Below are 24,525 nucleotides of genomic sequence, written 5' to 3'. Positions count from 1 at the left end.
TGCGCTCTAATTCAGTTGAACTCCCAATATATAATCAGACAGCTCCAAATTCCCTTGCCAGCCCCAAGGACACCCACCCTCCTCTGCAAACACCTAATAAAACGAGGGATTTATCCCCCTCCTCCTCCTCTTCCTGTGCCTCAACCCTCACTACTTAAATAATGGCAACCTGCCTGCTGTAGAGCAGCACACACATTTACTGTATGAAACGCTACGCCGCTCTCAATGACGCTTTGAATTTCTGCCATGGTGGTGGAGGGGAGCGGAAAAGGTGTGCTGCCAAAACACACTTAACAGATGATTTAAGATATTCAAGAAGCATGAACGTTCCTCCAGACGGTCAGCGGCCCTCCTGCCGAGCGCGATGAAAGCAGCGCGTGCAAAAGGTTGAGGAACCTTCAAAGAGCTCTGCAGTGGTGGATCGGCCCAGATGAATACTACATGACATAAAAATGCACTCAAAATGTGGCGCCTGTGCATTGAGAGGAGCAACTAAAGCTGAAAGGAGGAGTGAAATGTGTAAGATGTGTAATGTCAAATGAACAGAGATTCTCAGCCGCGTTCTGTGCCTTGCTAGTGATATGGGGCTTGTTTGGAAGACGTGCACTCGCCTACCCGTCTGGCAGAGGGAAGTGGTTCTTCATGGACAGTTATGAGAAGAACCGCTAGCATGGATAATCTTGCCTGTCACACTGCTGTCCCATTACGCTGAAGTGCTGCAGTGAACACATTACACCAGCTTTGGCACGTAACACGGTGTGCTCTCAGGATGTCATTGACCAATGATCAATGAGTCCCGCTAAAGCATGTAAGGACACTGAATCTTGCTCTTTAACAACCATTCTGTAGTTTTTGGCACTGTTGGGTGGCTGCACAGATTGATTGGATGGATACTCACGGTCTAAATGGCTTTGCCGAATGCCTTCCACGTCCTCTGCGTGAATGAAGTGATAGCATCTTTTCCCTACGATGTCGACAGGTGTCAGGTCCATGTAGTCGCTGATTCTGGAAAGGATTATTTCAACATTAAATCAAAATTGAAACCATTTTGTTTTTTCCCCTATTTTTAAGCAGTTCGATTCATTAGTCGCTTAAAACAAAACACCTTTTTTGTGCATTGAAAAGCTTGTTTCTACAATGCAATAAATTACTGGAAAAGTGTTGTGATTGGCAATTCATGTTGACTTCAATATTCACCCACAGATCACCATTAAACATTAGGAGCAGCAAATTATAATAATATATTAGATATTTGTCAGAACTAATGAGATTCCTGCACTTTTCTGATCCAATAATGCCAATGGCTACATCAATATGCAGTGTAGAGCAGTCCACCAAAAATAAGTCAAACAGATATTACTGTGGGTTATCATATCCTTGTGACAGATTAAAATAAGGCAATGACATGGGCTGTGTTTCCCAAAAGTATTGTGGGCCAAGTTGATTGATTAGACCATTGGTGGCAATGGTTTTATGATCTACTTAATTGCTTACGATGCTTTTGGGAAATGCAGCCCTGATTGGTTTCGAGTCAACCTCACTAGCCTGGTTTCCATTACAGATTTGTGCAACTTTCGCAATATTTTTTAAATGTCGGAGAAAAAACTATTGCGAAATGACGGCTTTTCCATTAACCGATGTTATGCGGCTAAACAAATTTTTTTCCTCTCTATAAGTCATTCCAGTAATCATGGCAATGAATGTTGTTAAGTTAACGTATATCGCAGCCACCGCACTAGCCATTATTTTTAATGGAAGGAGACGTAGATGTGTTATCCAAGAATTAATGGCAAGGAAAGCCTCTTATACTTGGGAGTAGCACATATGAGGTGTTTCTGTGTGTTTCTCCCTCATATCTGCTTCAGGGTCTGGATAAATTGTGGCATTTCTTTGTTGTTTAGAATCCAGTATTCTCGTAATTGTTTTGTCTTTAATGAGTTCAATAAGTCTCGTCTTCGGTCCAAACATACCGCACCTTCTCTAAAGAAAGATCGACTTTCACGTACGCCAGGTGACCTGTAAATGTGAAATTGCAGTTTAGCGAAATATTCCTTTTTCGAAGTAAAAACATTTTGCGATATATGACGTGTTTCCATTGGCCGTATTTTTAATTTGCGAAATTTGAAGGGTAATGAAAATGCAGCTTCTGATAAGGAGATTCTGATTTTCCAGCCCTTCTGTAAGCTAAATGTATATTGCACCAGATTTTATTCATTAAAAAGGTTTCCATCTGTGATGGCAAGCTGTCAGCCTGTTTTCATTATAGACGTAATATTTTCTGACCTACTGTAGCTTTACCAACTGCTTGCTGAATCTAAAAGCAATTATCACAGAAGTATTGAAAATTTGATAAAAACAGGTGGTTAAAACCATACAAAATGCCTTTCAGTAGGGCAAATACTATTAGCAGCGTATTTCAAGACATTATTTGACTCTAACCTGCAGTCCTTCTCTACACGGATCAGAGAACATGGCCAGTATAAAAAAAACCCGGCTAACCGATCTCTATCCACCTCCACTTTAAAGCAGGCTTTTGCTGTGACGATAACTCTGCTATAGACTTGGCCCGATTCCATTCTCTCATAAATATGTTAAGTGCAGGGGAGTGGTACAAATTTTAGCAGACGCTGGGAGGACTTCAATCCCAGAGATATAAATAAAACTAATAAAACTAATATGATATTTCCTTTCAAGCCAGGCCAAATTAAGATGTTCTCATTTTATTGGGCAGCAGTGGAACCACAGATGTTTTGTAAGTACAAAAGAGGGGCTTTTCTTGGCCAGCTTTTTAAAATGAGCGATAGATGTTGAAACAAGGTCATTCTGGGATTGCGTTTAAGCAGAACTCATCACTATCAGCTCTATAATGAACTGCACATGAACATTACTGTTTGGCTGATTATCCACTCTTGCAAAACACATCTTCACCCGCTGATCCTTCAGTTCTACAACAATGTCAAATTTTGAACTATAAGCAACTGAAATTGAAACTCTTATTGCACCATTTATCATTATTTAAGGCAGATAAAAAATCTCTTAAATCAAACTGCACATGATACTAGGCAATACATACAGTATAAGCTTTGCAAAATGAAATGAAATTGTTGCCCTCTTTAGTCAAAATGAAATGACATTACCAAGGCCGGTTAAAACTGGACTGAATATATTTTATAAAGAGTGTTACCTGTTTTCACAGTAGACAATGTTGAGATCCATGTTGACCCGTGTAACAAACATCTGGCAGTCGATCCGAACCTCATTGATGGTTGGCGGAGCAAGTGCGTGTGCCACCACGACCATGCCCATGATTTGATTGGGTACCGAACGACTGTGTGTTAATGCCATTCTTATCCGCAGCCTGCCAGTAACGTGGATGACCTTGAAGAGGGCACAAAGCGGAAAATTACGAACAGATTAGATGCAATCGTCCCCTCAATTACATACAAACCCTTTAGTAAGTATCAAACCACAGTATAAAGATTAAAGAAAATAAACCAGATGAAGTCAAATAACCTCAGCAGTCCTTCTCTACATGGATCAGAGAACATGGCCAGTATAAAAAATGGCCAACCGATCTTTATCCACCTCCATTTTAAAGCAGGCTGAACTCAGAAAACAGACAAAGCTCTTTGATAATCCAATATGTACTCTGCACTAGTATACACTTGACCAAGATCAAACTAAGATTCTCAGGTTTTTGTATCAGTTATACATGTTCACGAAATATTAAAAAACACAAAGCACAATTTCTTTCTGAAATAATCAAGAGATAACAAAGGCAGAGCAACTAATTACTTTTTCTCTGGCTTTAAAGTTTGTAATGCTTTAAAGTCTTTTGTAGCACGTTTTGCCCAGAGGATGCATTGACTAGATTGGTAACAATGTTCTTTTTTAGATCCATCCATTTTAATCACCAAGGGAAACCTGGAGGGGATTGTTTTTGTAGTGTTTTAAACTTCTGACACTATCCTTTGAGTGGTTCACCTTAGAGATTGGTGAGATGCTATTAGCATCATTCATATAGACAGTCTCGGCCCCGAAGTCACCGACTGCTCAGGCCGGTGGGGCTCTTTGATGCTTTGTATGTTTTCCGCTGAGGGACAAGCAAACCCAAACCCCAGGAACGAGGGACTGCCACAGTCACTAAAAAAGAGTGATTCTCCTGGTTTAGAGTTGTGAGAGTTTGTTCGAACTTCACAGAATTCAAAAGCCATCTCAAATCAGGGGCCAATTAAAGACGACTGCAAAGTTCAATGTCACATCTGTCCCAGTTTACTTTGGGTATATATTTTATGTTTTTTATTTTAATACAAATATTTTGTCTGAATAACAAAAAGGCTATTTTTCTGGAATTTTTATCTCTAAATTCTCCAGAATTAGTAGTTGAATAACAGACAAATAACAGTCATGACCTTTTGTTTTCTAAATATTAGGTGGTTTAAAGGGTTAGTTTTGTTATTAATTACTCACCTTCATGTCGTTTCAAACCCATAAGGCATTCATTCCTCTTCAGAACACAAATTTGATGAAATCTGAGAACTTTTTGTCCCTCTATCTTTCAAGCCCCCGGAAGTGATAGCCGCTTAGGATGTCAATGTAAGGATAGAAAGCTCTCAGACTTCATCAAAAAGATCTCATTTATGTTCAGAAGATGAACTAAAGTCTTTCAGGTTTGGAACGACATGAGGGTGAGAAATTAATGACATTTTTTTTTGGGTGAACTAACCCTTTAATGGGGGTGGTTGAGGAGAATTCCCTGTCCAAATGTGTACAGCGCTCGGAGTGCTGAGAGAAGTGCTATAAATTGAGCTTCGATATTTGTATACGTTTCCAACCATCTTTCATAGCAAAATTATTTAATGTAATATTTCAACTAATAATTGGTCATAAAAACAGCATGCAACAGCTTTGAAACTTGTTGAATAGGTATTCTTAGAGAAATTAGTGTTTTTTTCTGGTCTTCGAGACTGTATTATCACAACGCAAGCAAGCATCAAACAGACGAACTGGAAGTGGCAGACGAAGTTAATGCAACAGTTGCCGTGCTTCAATAAGACATCACAGCAAGCTGCGATCAGAAGCTGATGTCCAATTACGGCCGATATCAAACCCATGCACGCATTGGCACACCAGAGAGCGCCAGTCCACACAAAACACACGCCGCCTCCAGAATACACATCCATCTCCACTTACGTAGCACACTGGATCTTTCAATAAATAAACACTGAGTCATATTAAAAGCATACAAAATGGAAATGATTCTACTGAAGCCCAAAGCTAGGGGCATCAAAAAGTTAGTTGGAAAATAAAACTTTTGAAGTAATTGCCACAAAGAGAGACTCGTCGGTGAATTGCTGCAGGAGTGCTCTTGGCAAGAAGATCATAAGCTCTGGCAAAACATTAAATATGCTCAGGCTGCTAAATGCAAACTGACATGGCAAGGGTTCACCGCGGCCGCAGCGAGAGGCAGCCGCATTGCATATCTCAATTTAATACAAGCCAACATAACAAAGGGATCAATTTTTATAATTCATGGTTCAGCACACAATGCTCTCTCTCTTTCTCTCCCCCGCCCGTCACCGGGTCGGTGAATATAGAATAGGTATACATAAGAAATAAGATTCATCTGTTCCTAGGGATTCTCTGGAGTGCTTTTGAAATGCGATACGGCACAAGTAATGATAGAGAGCTTTTACATGAGTGCATTAACTGAGCCGGGGGCCGAGACGTCTTGGCAAAAAAAAGAAAAGACTGGTTTAAGCTGGAGAAGATTTTACTTTGATTTGACCTCCAGAGTGAAGAGGAGATATAAACAGTCATGATGTGCGCCGCGCTTCGCTTACCTCTGCCTCGCACCTATCACCTAATGTTGGCGAGCCGTATGCAAAATTCATACTTTTGTATTATGTAACAACACAAATATTGACTTAATTTGGAGTAAATGCAATAAGAAGTGTCTGGCTGGTAATATATGCGAATGTGCATGCGTGAATATTTATGCTATGGGTTAGTGCGCTCCCCGTCTTCACGCTTATTTGCATCCAATCTATGTCCAGATGGATGCAGCGGGGGGTTGGATTTCAGTCGTTCACTCAAAGACACATCCAAACAATCACCTACTTCTCTATTTACAATCTGATTGACACTGAAGTAGTGTTGTCACGATACTGGAATTTCTAACTTTGATACGATACCTTGAATTTTCGATACAAGTAAAACAGCTAAACCGACATTTTTATTATTATCTCATAACTCTTTGATAATTTGGGTAATTTTGTTGCAATAGCTTATACACAGCACAGGGAGGCTATATCTGAAATTTTGAACTGAAGTAAACCGTCAGTAGTAAAATAAAAACAAATAGCAAATGATAGCACAAATAAATACAATAGAATAACAAATGAAATAAACATGGCTTTAAGTTTTTCAGGTGGGTCTAACAGTATATTCAGGTAAGAAATACTACAGTAATGAAAGTAATCAAATGTAAAATAACACTGGATAGTTTTCAAATACAGATTAATGCTTACAATTAAAGTTACTAAAAGTTATTCAATCAAGAGTAGTTAGTGATTTTCTCTTTGTCTTTTGTTCTTTGATTAACATGGCAGGTTTATTAGGCTGCTAACACTTTAAGAGCATATGCATGGATCCAATATACTCTTACACAACATGCGATTTCTTTTTCAACTATTTACATTCTAAAACTGACCGTGTTCACCTGAATACTCTCCAAAAAGGGCATATTGACAATTTTGTGTAGCAATAAGTCACGAAAAAGAGGTACATTTGGTACCTGTGAGCTGTTTGAAGGGGCGGCTTTATGAGAGCGCCCCTTATATAGTAGTGCAAATGCTTTTGTTGTGAACATGAGTACAAATTATGTGCAATACCCCCCCAAAACACCGCAACACTATTCAACTGGAGCGAATAAGAGACAGGAGACGGGTCAATTCGCCCGCTGAAGAGAAGAGAGAGCGAGAACACACACCTGATATCGGTGTATTGATACTGCCGAAAAGGAGAATTGGAATCATTTAAGCTATTTCCGTATCGATATATTCCGTATCAAGATATTTCGTGATCCGTTGCGATGTTTATGTTTCGACCCTGCTTGAAGAATTCATCAGCAGGTCAACTGAGAGAAAAGTGTGAAAGCCCTTAGGAGCGCAAACTGTTCTTTTTCTGAATGCTGTATGATATAGCCTAGTGTTATTTAATAAAGGCTTGATTTTCTTAACAATTAAGATGCTGCATGTGTTTATCCAGTCTAATCGAAGTGTGCGTCTCTCCGACTTTCCCAACAAAAATCCCGCCCCCTCTCAGAAAATACATAAAACTGACATTACTGACCTATATGCGTTTAAAAGTAGCCTATTAAAATGGTACAATGGCATTGCTCAGTTCAACGTGTTGGGAAATCGGGCATTTTGTCCCGCGTTTAAAGGTTTAATTGGCATCTCTATTTCAAACGACCTGACCGCGACCCGAATATCATAATATATTAGGATGACTCGTAACCGCGGGTAACCGCTGGTGACCGCAGGCACACGCTAATTTTGGATCAACCCGCGCATCACTGATATATATATACAAAATTTTTTTTTTTTTAAACATTATAAATGTCTTTACTGTTGATCTTGGTCAATTTAATGCATTCTTGCTGAATAAAATTATTCATTTATTTAAAAAAAAAAAAAAAAAACCTTACTGGCCTGAAAAATTTGAATGGTTGGTATGAACTTCTTTACAAAACTAAATAATTAAATTTAGTAAAATTCACACAAAACCTTTTAAAAGAGACAATGTGCATAATTGACCAGAGCTTTAGTAGATTTTAGCAAAGACACACGGGAAGCTAACACTTCTTTAGTTATTAACTGCTGCTGATTATCTCAAAGCGTAAAATATTGGCAGAATTTTCTGCATGGCAATGACACGTATACAATTCCACCACTAATTATGACACACGATATGATACAAGACTGAAGTGAGTTTTCATTTCTTTTAGAACATGATGACCAGTTTTACCTTGTATCCAGAGGACTTGATGTGGACGCCTCTCTTGGTGAGTGTGGACTTCATTCGGATAAAGAAGGAACGCTCTAGAGTGTTATCCGGCAACAGAAGACTAGGGCTGCTCGACTCCACTGCGGAAACAAACAACAAACATCCCATTGCAACACTGAAACAATACACAACTCACAGAGACGCAGAGATATCAGACTGCTTTAGTGAGTATGATGTGCAATATCTTCTCATTGAGTTTCTATCATCTCTTCGTAGACAGTTAATGAAACAGCACAACCTGATAAGGGGGAAGGTGCTAATCAAACTTTGACAATGTTTTAATTGTATTTGCTAATAGCATGAAGCGGAGCCTTGACTAACATAATTGCTTTAAACACTACATGGCAAATGAATAAACCTCCCCAAGCTGGTGTTAGATGTATTTGCCTTCATAGGAATGTGTAAATTAGGAAATGGGAAAATTAAGAAGAAAGCAATCTAACAAACTTGGTTTAATAAGAATTCACCACTCACATTTGCTTCACAAAACATTAATAATTACAATATAGAATTTTCAATGACAGCCAATAAAACAATATATTTCTTATACTATAATACATCTCTTACCAGATGAGAGAAAAAAAAAAGATTTCTAGCCTTGATCTTAACACAAGGACACCTTTGGAGGTTCTGCTCATTTGCTGTAACACGCTTGATTAGAGCAAAATTAATTGCACATTTTAACTAGTTTTGACATTCAACATTATACAAACAGACATCAGAGGAGGTCCTGCCCGGAGAAAATAAACTCTATTAAAACAAATTTTCCACACTCTCACTAGTTATATTTACAGTACCAGTCAAAAGTTTGAAAACATTACAATGTTTTAATGTTTTAGAAAGAATTATCTTGTGCTCATCAAGGCTGCATTTATTTCATCCAAAAAAAGAAATAATATTGCAAAATAATATGACAAATTAAAAGAATGGTTTTCTATTTGAATATATTTTAAAATGGATTACTGTGATCAAAGCTGAATTTTCAGCATAATTTCTCCAGTCTTCAGTGTCACATGATCCTTCAGAAATACTTTTAATTATGATGATTTCCTGCTCAAGAAACTATTATTATTATTATTATTATAAATGTATATTTTTTTTGCTGTTTAACATTTTTGTGGAAATATTGATACATTTTGCAGGATTCTTTGATGAATAGAAGGTTCAATAAACAACATTTATTTGCATTTATTAAATGTATTAAAATATTAAATATAAATCTTTTGTAACATTATAAATGTTTTCACTGCCACTTTTGATCTTTTTATTTTATTTTATTTTTTATCTTACCACAAAAGATTAAACCAGGGGTATTCAATTAAAGAGGTCTTGTGTCTAAATCCACCTGGACAGCAGTACTAAAAATCCTAAATAGTCATCATAGACTAGTATATTGGGTTCTCAGAGCCAAAGCAGATACAATTAAAAAAAAAAAAAAAATTATCAGTTAAACTCATTTGGATATTAAAAGGTAAGATTGTATGTTTTATCAGGCTGTTATTATTTACTACATTTAGATATGTAAGGCAGAAGGTCATGTGACAGAAAAGACAGTTTATGTGGGTTCAGGGTTTTCCTCTTGAAGTCTGGAACATTTTTATATATTTAGCTTAAAATAAGTATCTACTAAAAACAAACAATGCACAATCAAAATGAGCATAATTCCTGAAGGATCATGTGACACTGAAGACTGGAGTAGACAAAACTGAATTTTCAGATTTATTAGCCATCAAAGGAATATATTACATTTTTAAACTTATTAAAATAGAAAACAATTATTTTAAATTGTAATAATATTTCACAATATGCAAATGTACATATACTATTTTACAGTATTTCCGATCAAATAAATGCAGAGCATAGGAGACTTATATATTTTTATGGAAAGGAAAATTATAATGTTTTCAAACTTTTGACAAGTACTGTATATACTCACAATTTAATTTGTCTAAAAAAATGTCCAACAGTAGACATACATGCATCACAAGGGAAAGTTATGAGTATTTTCAACAAAATTAGTTCCCAAATAATGTATAATACCATTTTGTTGTAGTAATGAATTTGGTGTAAATTCAAAACATTTAAAAAAAAAAAAAAAAAAAAAAAAAAAAAATTGTCGGAAATATAATCATAATTTGTGTAAAGATTTGTTATTGAAATCACTGTAATCATTTTCAATATAATATAAATATTGAAAACAATAAATACTGTTATGTATTGTGTATATTAATTTCACATCAATCATAGAAATAAAATGTAGCTACTTATTTTATGATGAAATGTTCATAGTTTAAGATCTCTCCCTTGGACAAGAATAAAATATATGTATATAATAGGCATTTGGAAAATAACAAAAACATGAACAAAATCTGTCTTAATAAAATCAACCCCTGGGACATAAAAGTGTAGTTAAAGAGACACCCTAAAATGGTTGTGGGTGTGGTCTGCTGTATTTCTCTCTCTCTCTCTCTCTCTCTCTCTCTCTCTCTCTCTCTCTCTCTCTCTCTCTCTGAACATGAATTAAATGTCATTTAAAATCTAACTAGTCCTTTATCACTCTGGGGAAAAGGCAGAGCCATGTTATATTTAGTCATTTCATTTCTTCTGATTAAATATGAATTACTATGAAATTTTTTCTCATCATCTAACACACAAGAATATGCCAACAGCTTTTTAATACACTATATAAGCACAAACTTCAGCTCTAAGAGTTTAATTCGCCTCTCTAATCCAATCACATCAACCTTATTTCTCTTATCAGAAATTCCCATTTTGAATTAAATGAGCTCATTAGTTTTAATCAAAGGCAGAGAGATCAAAACTTGCACTTAAATGCTTTAGATCAGAGCTGTCAGTCAAGCGTAGAGTTCTATTTGACTAAAACACAAGATCAGAGGCCGTTGCATCTCACCGTTTTTATTAAGAATGAGACAGGCTCTAAAATACGCTGGCCTTTTTTTTTTTTCACGTGCAGCTTGGATGGAGAGAGGTCACTTACCACGTGCCCTAAGCGACCTCGCTTTGCTGATAATGACAGGAATATGAATTATACAGTAAAACCTTTGCAACAGACACACTCCTGCCTGAACATTACGCTAAATTTCAGGATTCTCCTAATGCCACTGAACAATAACAAAGACTGGGAAGAATGAGACGAAGTAAATTGATATATATTAGCCTGACGTCGTCATACTCAGTTTCTAGTCAGAATGTGAGTCTGATACTGCTCAATTGGGCTGTGATTATGGGGCGTTTCAACCGAACCAGAAAAGAAAATGCCCCTGCACTCAATTGGATCGACAAATGCCTTGATCGTGGTTCTCTGTTCCTCTTTTAAAATGAATGTGTTGTCTACATCTTCTATAACAGACGCGATAGCTGAATCTACACTTCTAAATTATCCAGCGGCAGCCATTCTTAGTTGTAAACGAATTCAACCCAAGCGCTTTTTGGTGACGTGGATAATTACGTTACGTTTGATCATCTGTCCATCATCTTATAAAGCCCGCCCTGACAATTTGATTGGTCCGAACAGCTTTGGTTCGGGCCCTGTCGCACTTCATGGCGCACTTCATGTGGACTTTCAGGCTGCGTTTACACTTGGCATTAACATGCGATCAACTGCTTGATCGGATCATTAGACAATCAGGACATTGTGCGTTTATATTTGTTCACATTAACTAGCCTCTGTATCTGGATAACCGATCGGATTCCTGTTTCCTGCATAAATTAGGTCTGTGGCATGACACCAGATTAAGAGTAAAGATGATACAAATTAAACAATGTCCCAATTGCTTTCACTCACTCCCTTTACTTTCAATCTCCAGTAATTAGATCAAATTAATTTTTTTGAACGAAGGAATACTTCCAGAGTTGATCATACAAAAATAACTGGGTTGATCATGTTAAAGTCACATCGATCATCTGGTTTTAAGCTTATAGCGTGCAATGACTATATTGACAGAAATGGGAGATTGATAAACATGCTGAAACAATAAAAACATTCAACATTTAAACATAAAAAAAATATTCCGATTCCGATTATTCCTCTGGCAAAGCAGCGTGCAGCTCTTCATTAAGATCATGACTGACTGTACAGGCGATCGCCTCGTTCAGAAAATGTTGCAAAATTAAAATAAAAAATGACACACATAGTATCATGTAAGTCTAAATAAACTGTTTTAAAGATTGACGTTTATTGTAAGGATCAAATAAGTTTCATTTCTTGTCTAAACTGCGTCTTGCCATTATTTTCTGACAGCCACGCGGGGAGACTGGGCGGGGATTTAAATTACGTCCACCTGTGAATGCAGACACGATGGCTGGATTGCGTTTACATTACACTGAGATCCGATCACAATGCGTCCTCGACTACCTCCGAACCTGGACACGCTGATCGGATAACATTCCGATCAGAAGTGCGTTTACACTTGTCTTTTCAATGTGTATGTGGACAACATCCGGATACAGGTTGCATGTTTATGCCAAGTGTAAACGCAGCCTAAGTCTCGTGGACTTAAATTGCGCGTGCTCGCTGATTCTACGAGTCCGTAGACTGTTCCATTCATCATGTTAATGCTCTGAAGTGTGCTCAGCTGCGCCCCCTTTGTACCCTTGAAGCGGTCTTCCGTGGAGCCTGCATCCATGCACTTTAACTACCCAGAAATCCTTGCGAAAGGCCAATCAGACAACGGATGGGAGGAGATTTAGTTCACGGACAATTGTTAACATGGCTGAGAAGAAAATATTTACATTACGTTTTTTTATGACCTAGGTCTACATTTTACCAGTTATTACCTACAGTTTATACAAACATTACGGTCATCGACCAGTGGTTGATGTCTCAAACATAGGCTAATAATAGCGTGCTGAATAATATGATTGCATCATGATTCATGAAATAAATAGAACCGAATGTCAGGGCTTTACTGATTCATACAGTATGTAAACAGTATGAATATTTAAAACTGTAAATTCATCTGAAACTCATACACATTTTCATTATGTGTTAAAATTGTAATCTTTGTTCAAATGGAACATTATGTATTATTATGTACAATACATCATTTAAATAAGCATGTATCTATTGTCTAATGCCCAGGTGGCATACACAATATCAAAATATAGAACTGTAAAAGCAGGCTGTGTAGTTGACATGGAGACATGATTTGGGAAAAGAAAAGAAATCCTGTTCTCGACCGATGCTAAATAGTATAATATTTGTATATGACATTTGTGATTTTTATCTAATAAAGTGACTGATGAGATGACCTTTCAGTTTATTCGGCTCCATATGGAGTGGGATAAGGCTTTCACAGGCATATATTTTTCACAACAACAATATGCAGGATATTTCCCCGAACCTGCAGCTCCTGTCCATTAACAACAACCAGACCGTCTTCCTATTTCCAGCGTGAAGATACCTCTCAATGCGCCCTCGTGGACTCGCGCCGCAAGGGCCCTATAGGTCTGCACTACATGACGTCACCAAAGTGTGGACTCTGAGGAAGTCCACAAGTCCGGAGTGTGCCATTTGGGACAGGGCCTTGCTTCAAAACGGATCAAGTCAAACTTCCCGAACTTCCCATCCTCAAAATTTTGTGGGCGGGGCTAAGTTCAGCTGGCATCCAGGCTTGATATATATTTCATCAACTGATTAATTTGAGAAATGAATTAGCATATCATGTAATTAATTCATTTGAAACCAATTTTAAATATATGTTTATCGAACACAAAAGGGAATCCCTTTACTTTGCCAGCCGTGAATGAGCGCAACATTTGAAAGAGCGCAACAAATACTGATAGATGCTATTTACACAGTATAGATAGCAAAAACTTTTTTGCACTAAGTGCTTTGTCCTTAATTTCCATGTACACTACACGATTTACACTAAGGGAAATAGCAGCATTTTCTTAAATAGTTGCAGATACTATTGTATTGTAGTATATTATTAAACAGTGTGCAATGATAACAACATATTCAGTGTATATGATTATATTAATTAAAATCATAAATGGATGCTGCTTATTGGGACATTACTTGTCCCTATACCTAATGCCTTCCTAACACTTCCTTCCCACTACTAAATACCTGTTAGGCATTTTATTTCCACTTTTTACACATTTAACAAAAACACCTCTCCGAGCTGATACGTGATGGTAAAAGGGACAAAAATTCGTTCTGAAAAATTCGAACTCGGGTCAGTCACGTCTCCACACCACTGATCCGGTTATCTGATGGATTTCTTTTGTAATTTTGTCTGGCTCAATCAGGCACTGGTGGGCGGAGTTACTGTAAATGGCCTCTGCCAACAAGGCAGGATTTTGCACTTGGTGTAAATAGTTGCTCAGTCAAAAAAAAAGTTGTTTTAATGTATGTTGTTTTAATATCAATTTAAAGAAATGCTCCAAAATTGTAAATCTTCCACATAAATGCACACATCATATTGACATTTTGGCAATACGGTTCCTGTAAAACATTTTTCTCAGCGCCTAATCTATCATGACAATGATAATAATGTCCAGTGTGCACGAGAATCAATAATCAGCATTCAGGTGTGTGGTACACTGTCTACCAGGGTAAATACATTTACTGTATGTTACCCCTGTGGTAGATTAAAAAGTCTATTTGAACGCAGCATGTGGAAACACCTCAAAAGAATATTTGCTGCATGTCAAAAACCTGTTGTTTTGTTCACATCAGAGTTTCTAGTGCTGCCATGTCTGCAGTCCAGCAGAGCCCACTGTGGCTGTAGGAACATGGGCAGATCTGCTAAATCATCAATATCATCCAATCCATGAGATTAAGGGAATCTGCAGCGTGTGTCGAGAGAGTCTTATGTGCTCGACTTAAACCTACATCCCCACAATGCACCTGTGTTCTAGCAACAGCACAACACTCCACACACTGGAACTTTTGTTTTTGTGTTGTGTATGTGAACTCCCTTACACTTCAATCCAAGTGGGACAATAACACAGAGAAAAACATTCAAATCTAGACTATTCCACAGAAATCCTCTTTATTCTTTTGTGGAGTTTAAAGGTACACTATTCAACTTTTTTTTGTTCAAAATGAACACGATTTAAATAATGAGTCAATACATCATCAATCCTTCTACAAAAATGTGTTTTTGTCTTACCCTGATTAACTATGGTGAATAAAAGTGTTTATATTTTAGACCTAGCGGGATGCTTTTTGCACAAAATTCCATATTCATCCGCTCTTTCACGCAGAGCTGCACAACAAAAACAATTTTCTTCTGCAAAATGCAATTGTTTTTTTAACCTGTAGAGTGCCAAAACTTACATAGTGTACCATTAAAAATAAAACCTCTTCTGCCATTTAAGACGCTTTAAAATCGGCTTCTCGTATAAAACTCACAGTATCTGAGATGACTTTTTAAAAGGAAAATATTTGTGTGGGACGGGGGTAAATTTATGGTCTGAAAGGCCCTGGGATTAATTTTCTTGATGAAACCATTGGGAATGAAAGTGTCTGGGAGTAAATGATGAGATTTTAAAAGTATTACACTCCTCACGCCGAGAATGTTGACCATCAATAACCACCTGGCAGGTCTGGAGGTCCTCGTCCGCAATCCTCACGGTACACAGACCACACGCTCAGCGTATGACTTATAGGCCCATAGGAAAGCTTGAGTACTCTGGCTAATACTCCTCAATTTACATTTATATAAATATTAGTACCAATTCAGGACGTCAGACGTTTACTGTACGAATAAATCAAGATTAAGCGTGTTGGCTGCTGGTCGCTCAGGCTTTACCACCATCTCAAGACTGGTGTGAGGAACAGGGTCGTCCTGGCCCGAGTCTGACAGATGAAGGCTTTGCTCTGTACATTAATAATGATGTTTAATTCAAACAGCTCTGTGCTAATTGGACTACTGGATGGCTCCATATTGAGATAGAGGGAAGTGATTTTTCAATGGCGCCCTATGGCGATTGAACAGAGATTCAGACAAAAGCAGAGTCCTTTCAGAAACCATTTAACATTTTAAATTAGTGCTATTAATTATGAAACAAACTAAAGATTGAAGTAAATACTAATGGTTTATATATCCCATTAACTGTGATTAATTTGAACAAATTTAATGTCCTTATATCTTCATCTAGCACATGTAAAAGTTAAGTCGGTTCTGAAGTAAATCATTTCGAGTTTCTGTGATGCATTCCTCCGAGACAACGGTCTCAATGCATTATACACAAGCCGCTGTTACAGACACTTAAATCTGTGATCAATATTTAATCCCGCAATAATGAAAAAGGATTCCTCGGCAAGAAAAGCTCGGACGCGGGTCTAAGATGTCACCACGCTTAACGGCGAAACAAATGACACGTACACTAAAGTAAACGCAGCAAATCTCAGCAGAAAACATTGGAATATGTTTGGGGGAAAACAGCCTGAATAATTTTTGATCACACTGGATTTTGAGACCAATCCTGAAAAAAAATAATCATGCCAAAAATAAATTAGGAAAGAAAACAATTACATACACACACACAATGAAACAAGAAACAGAGGCCATATGTGCTTTCCAACAGGAAAAGGAAACGCATAAGGAGGCATACAGACGCAGAACTGCCCTCGTGATAAATGGGGTGCAGTAAAACTTTACATTGGACTATTTGTCTTTTGAATATTCCATGCCAGAGACGATCCCAGACTTCACTGAATAAGAGCCTGTTTCTTCTCCCTTTCATCTACAAATAAACTTCGAATACACAGTGGGTCTGTACAGTAAGTCAGCTGTGAATGGTTTGTCAGCACTTGCATTGCCTTGTCTGTTTTCTGATTGCTTTATGAGGAATCAGACGCATGTTGGGACGCTACAGCTGTATATCGCGACTGCAATTTCTCTTTAGAGGCAGATTAAAATCCAGAGGCTCCAGACGTGGATCACTGGATCATGAAAAGCACCAATGACAACAATAAAAACAGCCTTTTCTCAAGCTGTGCTAAGCAGTTCTGTGTGGTTTGATATGAACGTTTGCAGATTAAAACTAGTTTTTTGAGTGGTGATTGCTTGCAGGCTCAAGTGGTTCAAAAGAGCTCCTTCAATGCAAGTCTATGAGTTTCTAGCCCCTATTTGATCAACCACCAAGAGAAAATTGTAAGTTTGATCACTCAATATGATTTAGCAAGGTATTATTCATGTCCACGGCATAAACAGTGCAGTTAAACACTTTCAAATCACTGAGCCCAAGTATGAGCCTAAGGAAGCAACACTAATAAATCTTTTGCAATTAAAATGTTTATTTGAAACCATATTATTATTGTACCCTAAAACTAAAATGAAAACTACTACAAATTTAAAAACATGTTTTTAATTAAATATCAAATTATTATTTTTAAACAAATAAAACAATAAACAACAAAAATAAACTGACTTATCTCCACATTGGTTGTTTACCAATCTTAAATTGATAGGTCTTAAAATAGGTCTCAATCTTGAAATTCATAGGTCTTGCTTATATTTAAACTCAATTAATATTCTATTGGAACATAAATCCTCAATTAATTTCTCAATTATAATCACACAAACTAAAAAAGAAACGGAAATGTGCCTATGAAATAAACCAACACAAGCATTCATTTAAAATAAAATTAAGCACTAAAGACCCCATGAAATAAAAGATTTTTTGGCATTTAGTATGAATATGTTAGCCTTAAGGTGAACTATAAGCTAGTGTGCTACAAAACAATGACAAAATTTGCATTTAGATGACATTCAGTCTGTAGAAAACTTAGTCTCTCAAATCCACCAATAAGATCAATGATTTTTGATGACATCACTCTGCACTTCAGCTTCTGATCAGATCTTATGTCCAATCAAATGCTCTCTAAAATCTGAAGCGTCCCGCCCCCAACACTATAAATAGACGCTGAAGCTGCGGCTAGAATATTCTACATGGTGAATGGCACATAGTGCACTATATAGGGGATAGGGAACGATTCAGACAGTGTAAATATGTTTTCCACTGGCGTGAATGAAGTCTGGTTTCACATTGCCGCCTCAGCGCGCACACAGTCTGCTCCGGTCCTGAGACACGATAGCACAGAGCAGATCATACGAGCGAGTCGCCGCAGACCAGAAAACATATCGGACCCATTTGAATTCTACACAGAATGCTAAATTTTAAAGCGATATGGAGGAGATTAGGAGGAGAAACTGTTAGACAGACTCGGCACTGACGAGTAGAAGAGATAACCAACATAAATTACACACATGATTATGTTCAATGTTTTGCTTTAGTAACAGTTTCATATTAAATCTAAAAGGGAAATCTATTAGACTATGGCTGTCATAAGCTTCACCGAGCTCAACGGCTCTGGCCGAGCTGTGATATAAACAAAATGCTATTGGCTATTTTAAGAAAAGGGGAGGAGCTGGTTGATACGTCCCGTCCTGTCTTGCTGTTTCAGAGGAAAATACGTCAACACATTGAATTTTTGCGTTTCAAGGCACCTCAGTTGGCCTTTAACAAGCACTAATTTAAAAATAATTTCCATGCATTTCTGAGACCCTCGATTTGATCTTAACCCCTGATACACAAAAAGAGAAACGAGCTGTAGAGGGGAGAATAGGTGACGATCAGCGCGTCTGGACACCTGGAAGACTGTCATGGAGTGAAAGTTTGTCCAAACAATGAACACGGTACTTTCCAACAAGTACACATGGAAGGAGTTTGGGAGAAGACTGTTGAGGTCACGGTAACATCACAAGAAATGCATGGGATCTCACCAGATTGCAGATGAACAGACTGATCATGGGCCAACATATCGCCTAGTAAACTAACAAACAGATTGAGGAGATGTGGCAGAACTGCCATTAGAATGACAGCAAGAGAAGTGGCGTGTTGAAACAGAAGGAAATGAAGCACCTGCCAGATGTCCCAGCATCAATTAGCAGCTAAAGGTGCAGATGTCAGTGGCCTATGGCTCTCTGAAGACCATCACCCTGACTGACCCCTGCGCCCTACACACTAAGAAAGCAAGTACACAGGAGTCAGGAGGGAGCAGACAGTCTTGACAGGTACACTTCACCTGGGCGACGTCTGTGTGGGTCAAACCAAACATATCAGGTGGTTTTGCTAAGATGCTAAAACTGATTGCAGGAAATCCAAGAGAGTTTAAGAACAAACTGGAAAAAAAAGGAAGAAAAAGGTCCACAATTCTAGGCTGTTGTTTGTGGTTGCTATGTGGTTTCTTTCTACTCTGTTCACTTATAAAAGTACTTCGAGCTAGTAGTTTGTTCACATTCCTACGTACCGGAAATAGAGAACAAGGTTTATGAGAACACACTGATTCGTGTGACAAGTCTACTTTTGAGGCATGTGTTTGGACCTTTCAAACCCTTTTTAAGTAGGACATAAAATAAGTGGAAATGGTTTTCTGTTATGTGCAGTGCATGTGTATTTATTGTGATGTGCTTCAATGCACCCAAACTCAATTGTTCAATTATAAATCTGGAGCTGTGGCTGAAACAAACTGTTTTCTGTGAGACTGTAGAGGACATTTTAAACCAAAGGTATAAAAGGTTTGTTGTTTGTAGTCACTGAAGAACCACTGCCTCAAATTTCAAGTTCTATCGATTCGACACAGTTGTACTCTCCTCTGAAGTCATCCGAGAGTTGTATTCTTCTTCCCTCTTTTTTCCACTGCTATAGATCAATGACAGATTTACTCACAAACAGCTTTAAAAATTAATGTATGTAGCTTGAAAGACTGAAAGTATATGCTATTTGTTTGTTTAAATGCACATTAGAGAAGAGATGCTAATACACACGCACACAAACTGTATGGTCTGTAAACATGTTTCAGGAGTTGTATCCTCGGCAGACTTTCAGGATATACCTCTATAGCCACCGTAGAGTAGATATGTGTGTAATGTCCCTGTTTCCATGGCAACCCCATTTTGACATTCACTATAATATGCAGCTGACATCCATTCACACAATGCAACAATATATCTCCGCTAAAGAGGCAAAGCAACAGCAAAACACAAGACTTGAACCTTCTACACCACATGAATGTATCTGCCCATTTAAATATATTATATACTTCACATTTTGCTAATTTTTTACAGTATACTGTATATCCCGCTAAATTTTTTTGCTTGAAATTCAGCCCAATGATGTTATTTATATTTTATTTTACAAATATTTTACTTATATATATATAATGTTTTTATATTTTATAGAAAATATTTTCATTTTTTTTAAATAACCATATAATATGAATATTTCCTTTTTTAATATGGACCTAGTTGTAATATAACTTGGCGTCAATGCAAAATCGTCTTCATATTACTTATGCATTATAAATATACCTCTCTTGAGTCCCATCTGAAACCATTAAACAGCCCATATATGATGTTTTGGAAATGAACGGTAGAGCATTATCCATTCCTACTGATTTTTACCATCACACCAAATCCTACAATACTGTGTGCCATGAACAAAATAAAGAATAGACTTAAACAAGATGCTAAAATATGCAATACAAGACTAGGCTAATGCAAAATGCAACAGAACAAGTTTTGTGCAAAGGCAGTAAATATCTCGTCAGGACAGGCCTGTGTGTCAAGCATGCAGAGGTTTAATTGCAGCCTTGATGAAGTTGTGCATTTATCACTCAATGATGACATGACACCGCAGTGATAACCACAAACACAGGATATCAATTAGCTGCTGTTAACACTGTTTTAATTATTCCTTCATCTGAAAAAGTCAGGCAATAATCAAATTTGGGCTTGTAAATGAATTTCAAAGTGCTGTAATTGAAGCACTCTTTTCCCCTCAAATGAACGTACACATGTAGGCGTAGTCGTTCGGTTTAAAGAGCAAATCAAAAATGGATGTAGGGTCGTGTTTACCTGTGGTAATGGATTGCGTGAATTTTCACTACCACAAATGATGAGAGAAAGCAACAACTTTAGGATTATTTTATTAACCAATAAGTGCAACGTGATTTTAAAAACACTTTTAATGCGTGGTCACATAATGCATTGTTTTATTATTTAATTTTCCCTGGCCTGAGGTCCACTTATAATGTTAGTAGTTTTTTTAGTTAGTTTTTTTGCACCACAAATGCATCATAATTAGTTTTTTACTAACCACCTGTCTGACCTTTAGAATTAAACACAGATATTAAACACAAATGAAGATATTTTATAGAATTTTCACTTTTTTTGTACATACAGTGAAAAAGTCAATGGGGTCTAAACATTATTAACCCTTTAAAAAAATCTTCTTTTGTATTTCACAGAAGAAAGAGGGTTTGGAACAACATAAAGGCGAGTAAAATATGACAGAATTTTCTATGCTATTATATCATATAGAAGCAGTTGCAAAATAATATAAATTTATGTTGCATGGGTAGATTACTTACAAATTGTTGTCCGTTACTGATTCCAAATTACATGACAAAAGCTGTAGTTAGTAACGTAACCCATTACATTGCACATTTTAGGTAATGTAATCTGACTACCTTTTGAGTACTTTTAGATTACTTTTGACCTAACTCGAAAGAAAAAGAATATTCCATTCTTTGAATATATATGAACTGCTTTAAACACTGCATTACAACAGGGTTTCCCAGACTGGGGTTCATGAAGGAACTGCAGGGGTTCATGAGTTTAATGAAAAAATAATAATCAAATAAATCATAAAAATTCAAATAAATTATTTTAAAATATTATAAATGTGTTCGAAAGAAGAAAAAAACTCCCAAAGACATAGAAATGCATGTTTAAACGACTTCCCGAGTGATAATTCAAATATTAATTAATGTGTTTGTCAGGAGATTGAATCAATATGCAATGTTTCAATGAAAACACTCCTTAAAAGTGAAATTATTTCTGTAAATCCAGTAATCAAATGCTTTGTGGCCTCTCAATTTACCATGTAATTATAGCCACCTGACCAGTGGCTGGTCTGTGTGTGCAGTTTCACAAAACTAGATTTTCTGAATGTATATAAGTGAAATATTTTTTTCTTTTTTTTAGAAAGGACAATGTGAAACATGAAAAAGAATAATTAGGAAGAATCAATTAATTATGAATGAGTTACTGCCGTTGTGTGAGCATTTTAAAATGTAATATAATCAGTACAAGTAGCTCACTTTTGGAATTTGATTACTGTGGCGAACAGGACGAGGCCGAGGGCCGTGGGAGAATGGCACGAGGCCGGTGGCGTGATTACTGATGAGCGACACCTGCGCGAACCACCGGTCTCGTATCTCTCACGGAGGAGCGGAAGCATAAAAGGTGGAGCGACGACAGAGGAGATCGAGAGAGGAACAGGCCTGGTTTTATGTTGTGTTTTGTTTCTGTATTTTATGGCCAGTAGTCGTCCGTGAGGGGCTGCTGGCTTATACTTTTGTTTTTGTATTTGTTTTATTTGATTAAAAATGGTTAAATGTCCGCCGGTTCCCTCCTCCACCATCCCGTAACATCTAACCTTGCTACAATTACATCATTCAGATTACATGTAATCGGTTACTACCCAGCACTGGCTGCTTGTCAATTTTAATGGTATTCATTTTATGTAAAATTGGCATCAATACAAAAACAGGTTAATATTTTATAACAATTTGAGTTGAAGCAACTCAAAACAGTAATACATTATAAATAAAGCTCTCTGGGTCACATCTGAAAGCTAATATGTACCAGTTCAATATATGAAGCTTCCTTTGGATATATTAACGTTGCTTGTAACTTTTGTAAGCAACATACAGTATATACAGTACATCTATTTTGTGTTATCTACCAGCAGAGGCCATGCCAACTAGATAAACCTTGACCCTTTGTGTGTGACACATAAATACTGAAACACAAGCCGCCGAATATTATGGAGGAAGACATGAAAAGAAGTGTGTACGCTGCAATTTTCACAGGCTCCGCTGACATTAAAGTTTGATTTTATTATGACAGCTGGAGAGAAGATTAATTCTGTGTCGGCAGACAGTATTATTGACACCAAACAATCATCAACTTGCCACAAAGTCTTAATGGCACAGGATGAAAATAAGAAACTTAGATTGAACAAAATTAATATCCAATGCATCATCTAAAGCCAAATTAGAGATTTTCACAATAAAAAAGTGGGTGTGTTTAAAATACCATTCATTAGTAGACTTACATGTGTCATCAATTCGGCACTGGAAAGTTTGCTCCTTTTTTTCGAGGTGCATTGTGGGATTGCGGTACTACCACCTGAAGATAATTTTAGTGTCCATTCTGTGTTTGTCACCACATGTGTTTTAGATCGTCTCACTGCAGGACAGAAGAAGTGGTCAGATAATCCCTGCCCTTCACTACAGCTTCATCCACCGGGTCTCTGCCGGGAAATGCTGGGATACGGTACTCGTCTATTATTAATATGGTAATGAGGGTGAACCGGTGACAAGCTGGGCAGTTTTTATCAGTCTTGGGGTCGGTTCGGTCCCTGTGTTCTAGAAGAAGTGCGCTCACCCACCCGGGAGTGACCAGAAAAATACACAACGAATAACAACAAAACTCACACTATCCGTCTACCGTAGTTAACTGCTGGAAATGTTTTAATTCTCCATGTGGACACTGCTAAATATACTGTAGTCAAGGGTGAATCCGTGCAAGAGAGCGAGAAGTTGAACATGGTAAGTGTCGTCTGGAGTGAAGGGTGAACAGGTGTTGCAGTAATAATACTTGTCACAAAGACAATTTCAGTCAAAACTAATGAGTTGTGAACCCATGGGATTGTTCACATCAGAAAAGCGCATGGCAGTGCGTTCAACCTATAACGGCATTTAAAATCGGGTTGAATCTTAATGCTGCTTGTTTCAAAAAAGATTTTAGACAGTCAGTTTAAAGCCAAATATTACAGTAACATATGATTTATCAATATAATAAAATAAATTAGTCAATATATGTAATATATATAAAAAAATTATATATATTTATATACATATACATTTTTGTTTTATCAAATAAATGTCGCCTTGGTGAGCAGAAGACTTTCAAAGACATCTGAACGGTAGTGTAATTTAGCGTAATTAAAATAAGAGTTATATAATTTCAGAAAGTGTGTGCGCATCTCATTAAATCTTATTAGGGACCAAGCCCTGAAGGGAATTGAATTGGAATTGTAAGTTTACTTTATTATTATTCCTCACCAATGGGAGTCAATGGCAGCCTTATGAAATGCTAAAAATTGGCATACTTGTAGTGATGGTAATAAAAAATAATCTGACCAACTTTGGGGTCTCTAGGACCAACTCTATATCGCCACCATCAGTGTAAAAATTAACTTTTCAAATGGTTATAACTTTTAAACCCTTTGATCTAGAAAAATGAAACTTAGTACACCTGATTCCTCTCATCATACTGATCATATTCAATATATTACATTAAGACTCCGCCCATTACAGTGGTGACCATTTTGAAAAGTACAGTATTA

At 37.1% G+C, this 24,525-nt stretch overlaps 1 protein-coding gene across 6 annotated transcripts in view; it reads right to left on the bottom strand.

Moving 5' to 3' along the window:
• The window catches only part of npas3 (neuronal PAS domain protein 3), a 339,316-nt gene that overhangs the window by 10,927 nt on the left and 303,864 nt on the right, over positions 1-24,525 (bottom strand). For all 6 annotated transcript variants that reach the window (XM_077238920.1, XM_077238922.1, XM_077238919.1 and 3 more), the window contains 3 exons: positions 8,032-8,150; positions 3,185-3,378; positions 899-1,005 (listed from right to left, as the gene is read on the bottom strand). In XM_077238920.1, the coding sequence (XP_077095035.1) occupies positions 899-1,005; positions 3,185-3,378; positions 8,032-8,150 (420 nt within the window). The remainder of the gene's footprint in view (positions 1-898; positions 1,006-3,184; positions 3,379-8,031; positions 8,151-24,525) is intronic.

Source organism: Siphateles boraxobius, unplaced genomic scaffold (assembly GCF_051911475.1).
Source record: "Siphateles boraxobius isolate OS27281-9 unplaced genomic scaffold, OSU_SipBor_1 22, whole genome shotgun sequence".
In the NCBI taxonomy this organism is placed as follows: Eukaryota; Metazoa; Chordata; class Actinopteri; order Cypriniformes; family Leuciscidae; genus Siphateles; species Siphateles boraxobius.
The sequence above is the reverse complement of the archived record's forward strand: the minus strand, read 5'-3'. Positions and strand labels throughout refer to the sequence as shown.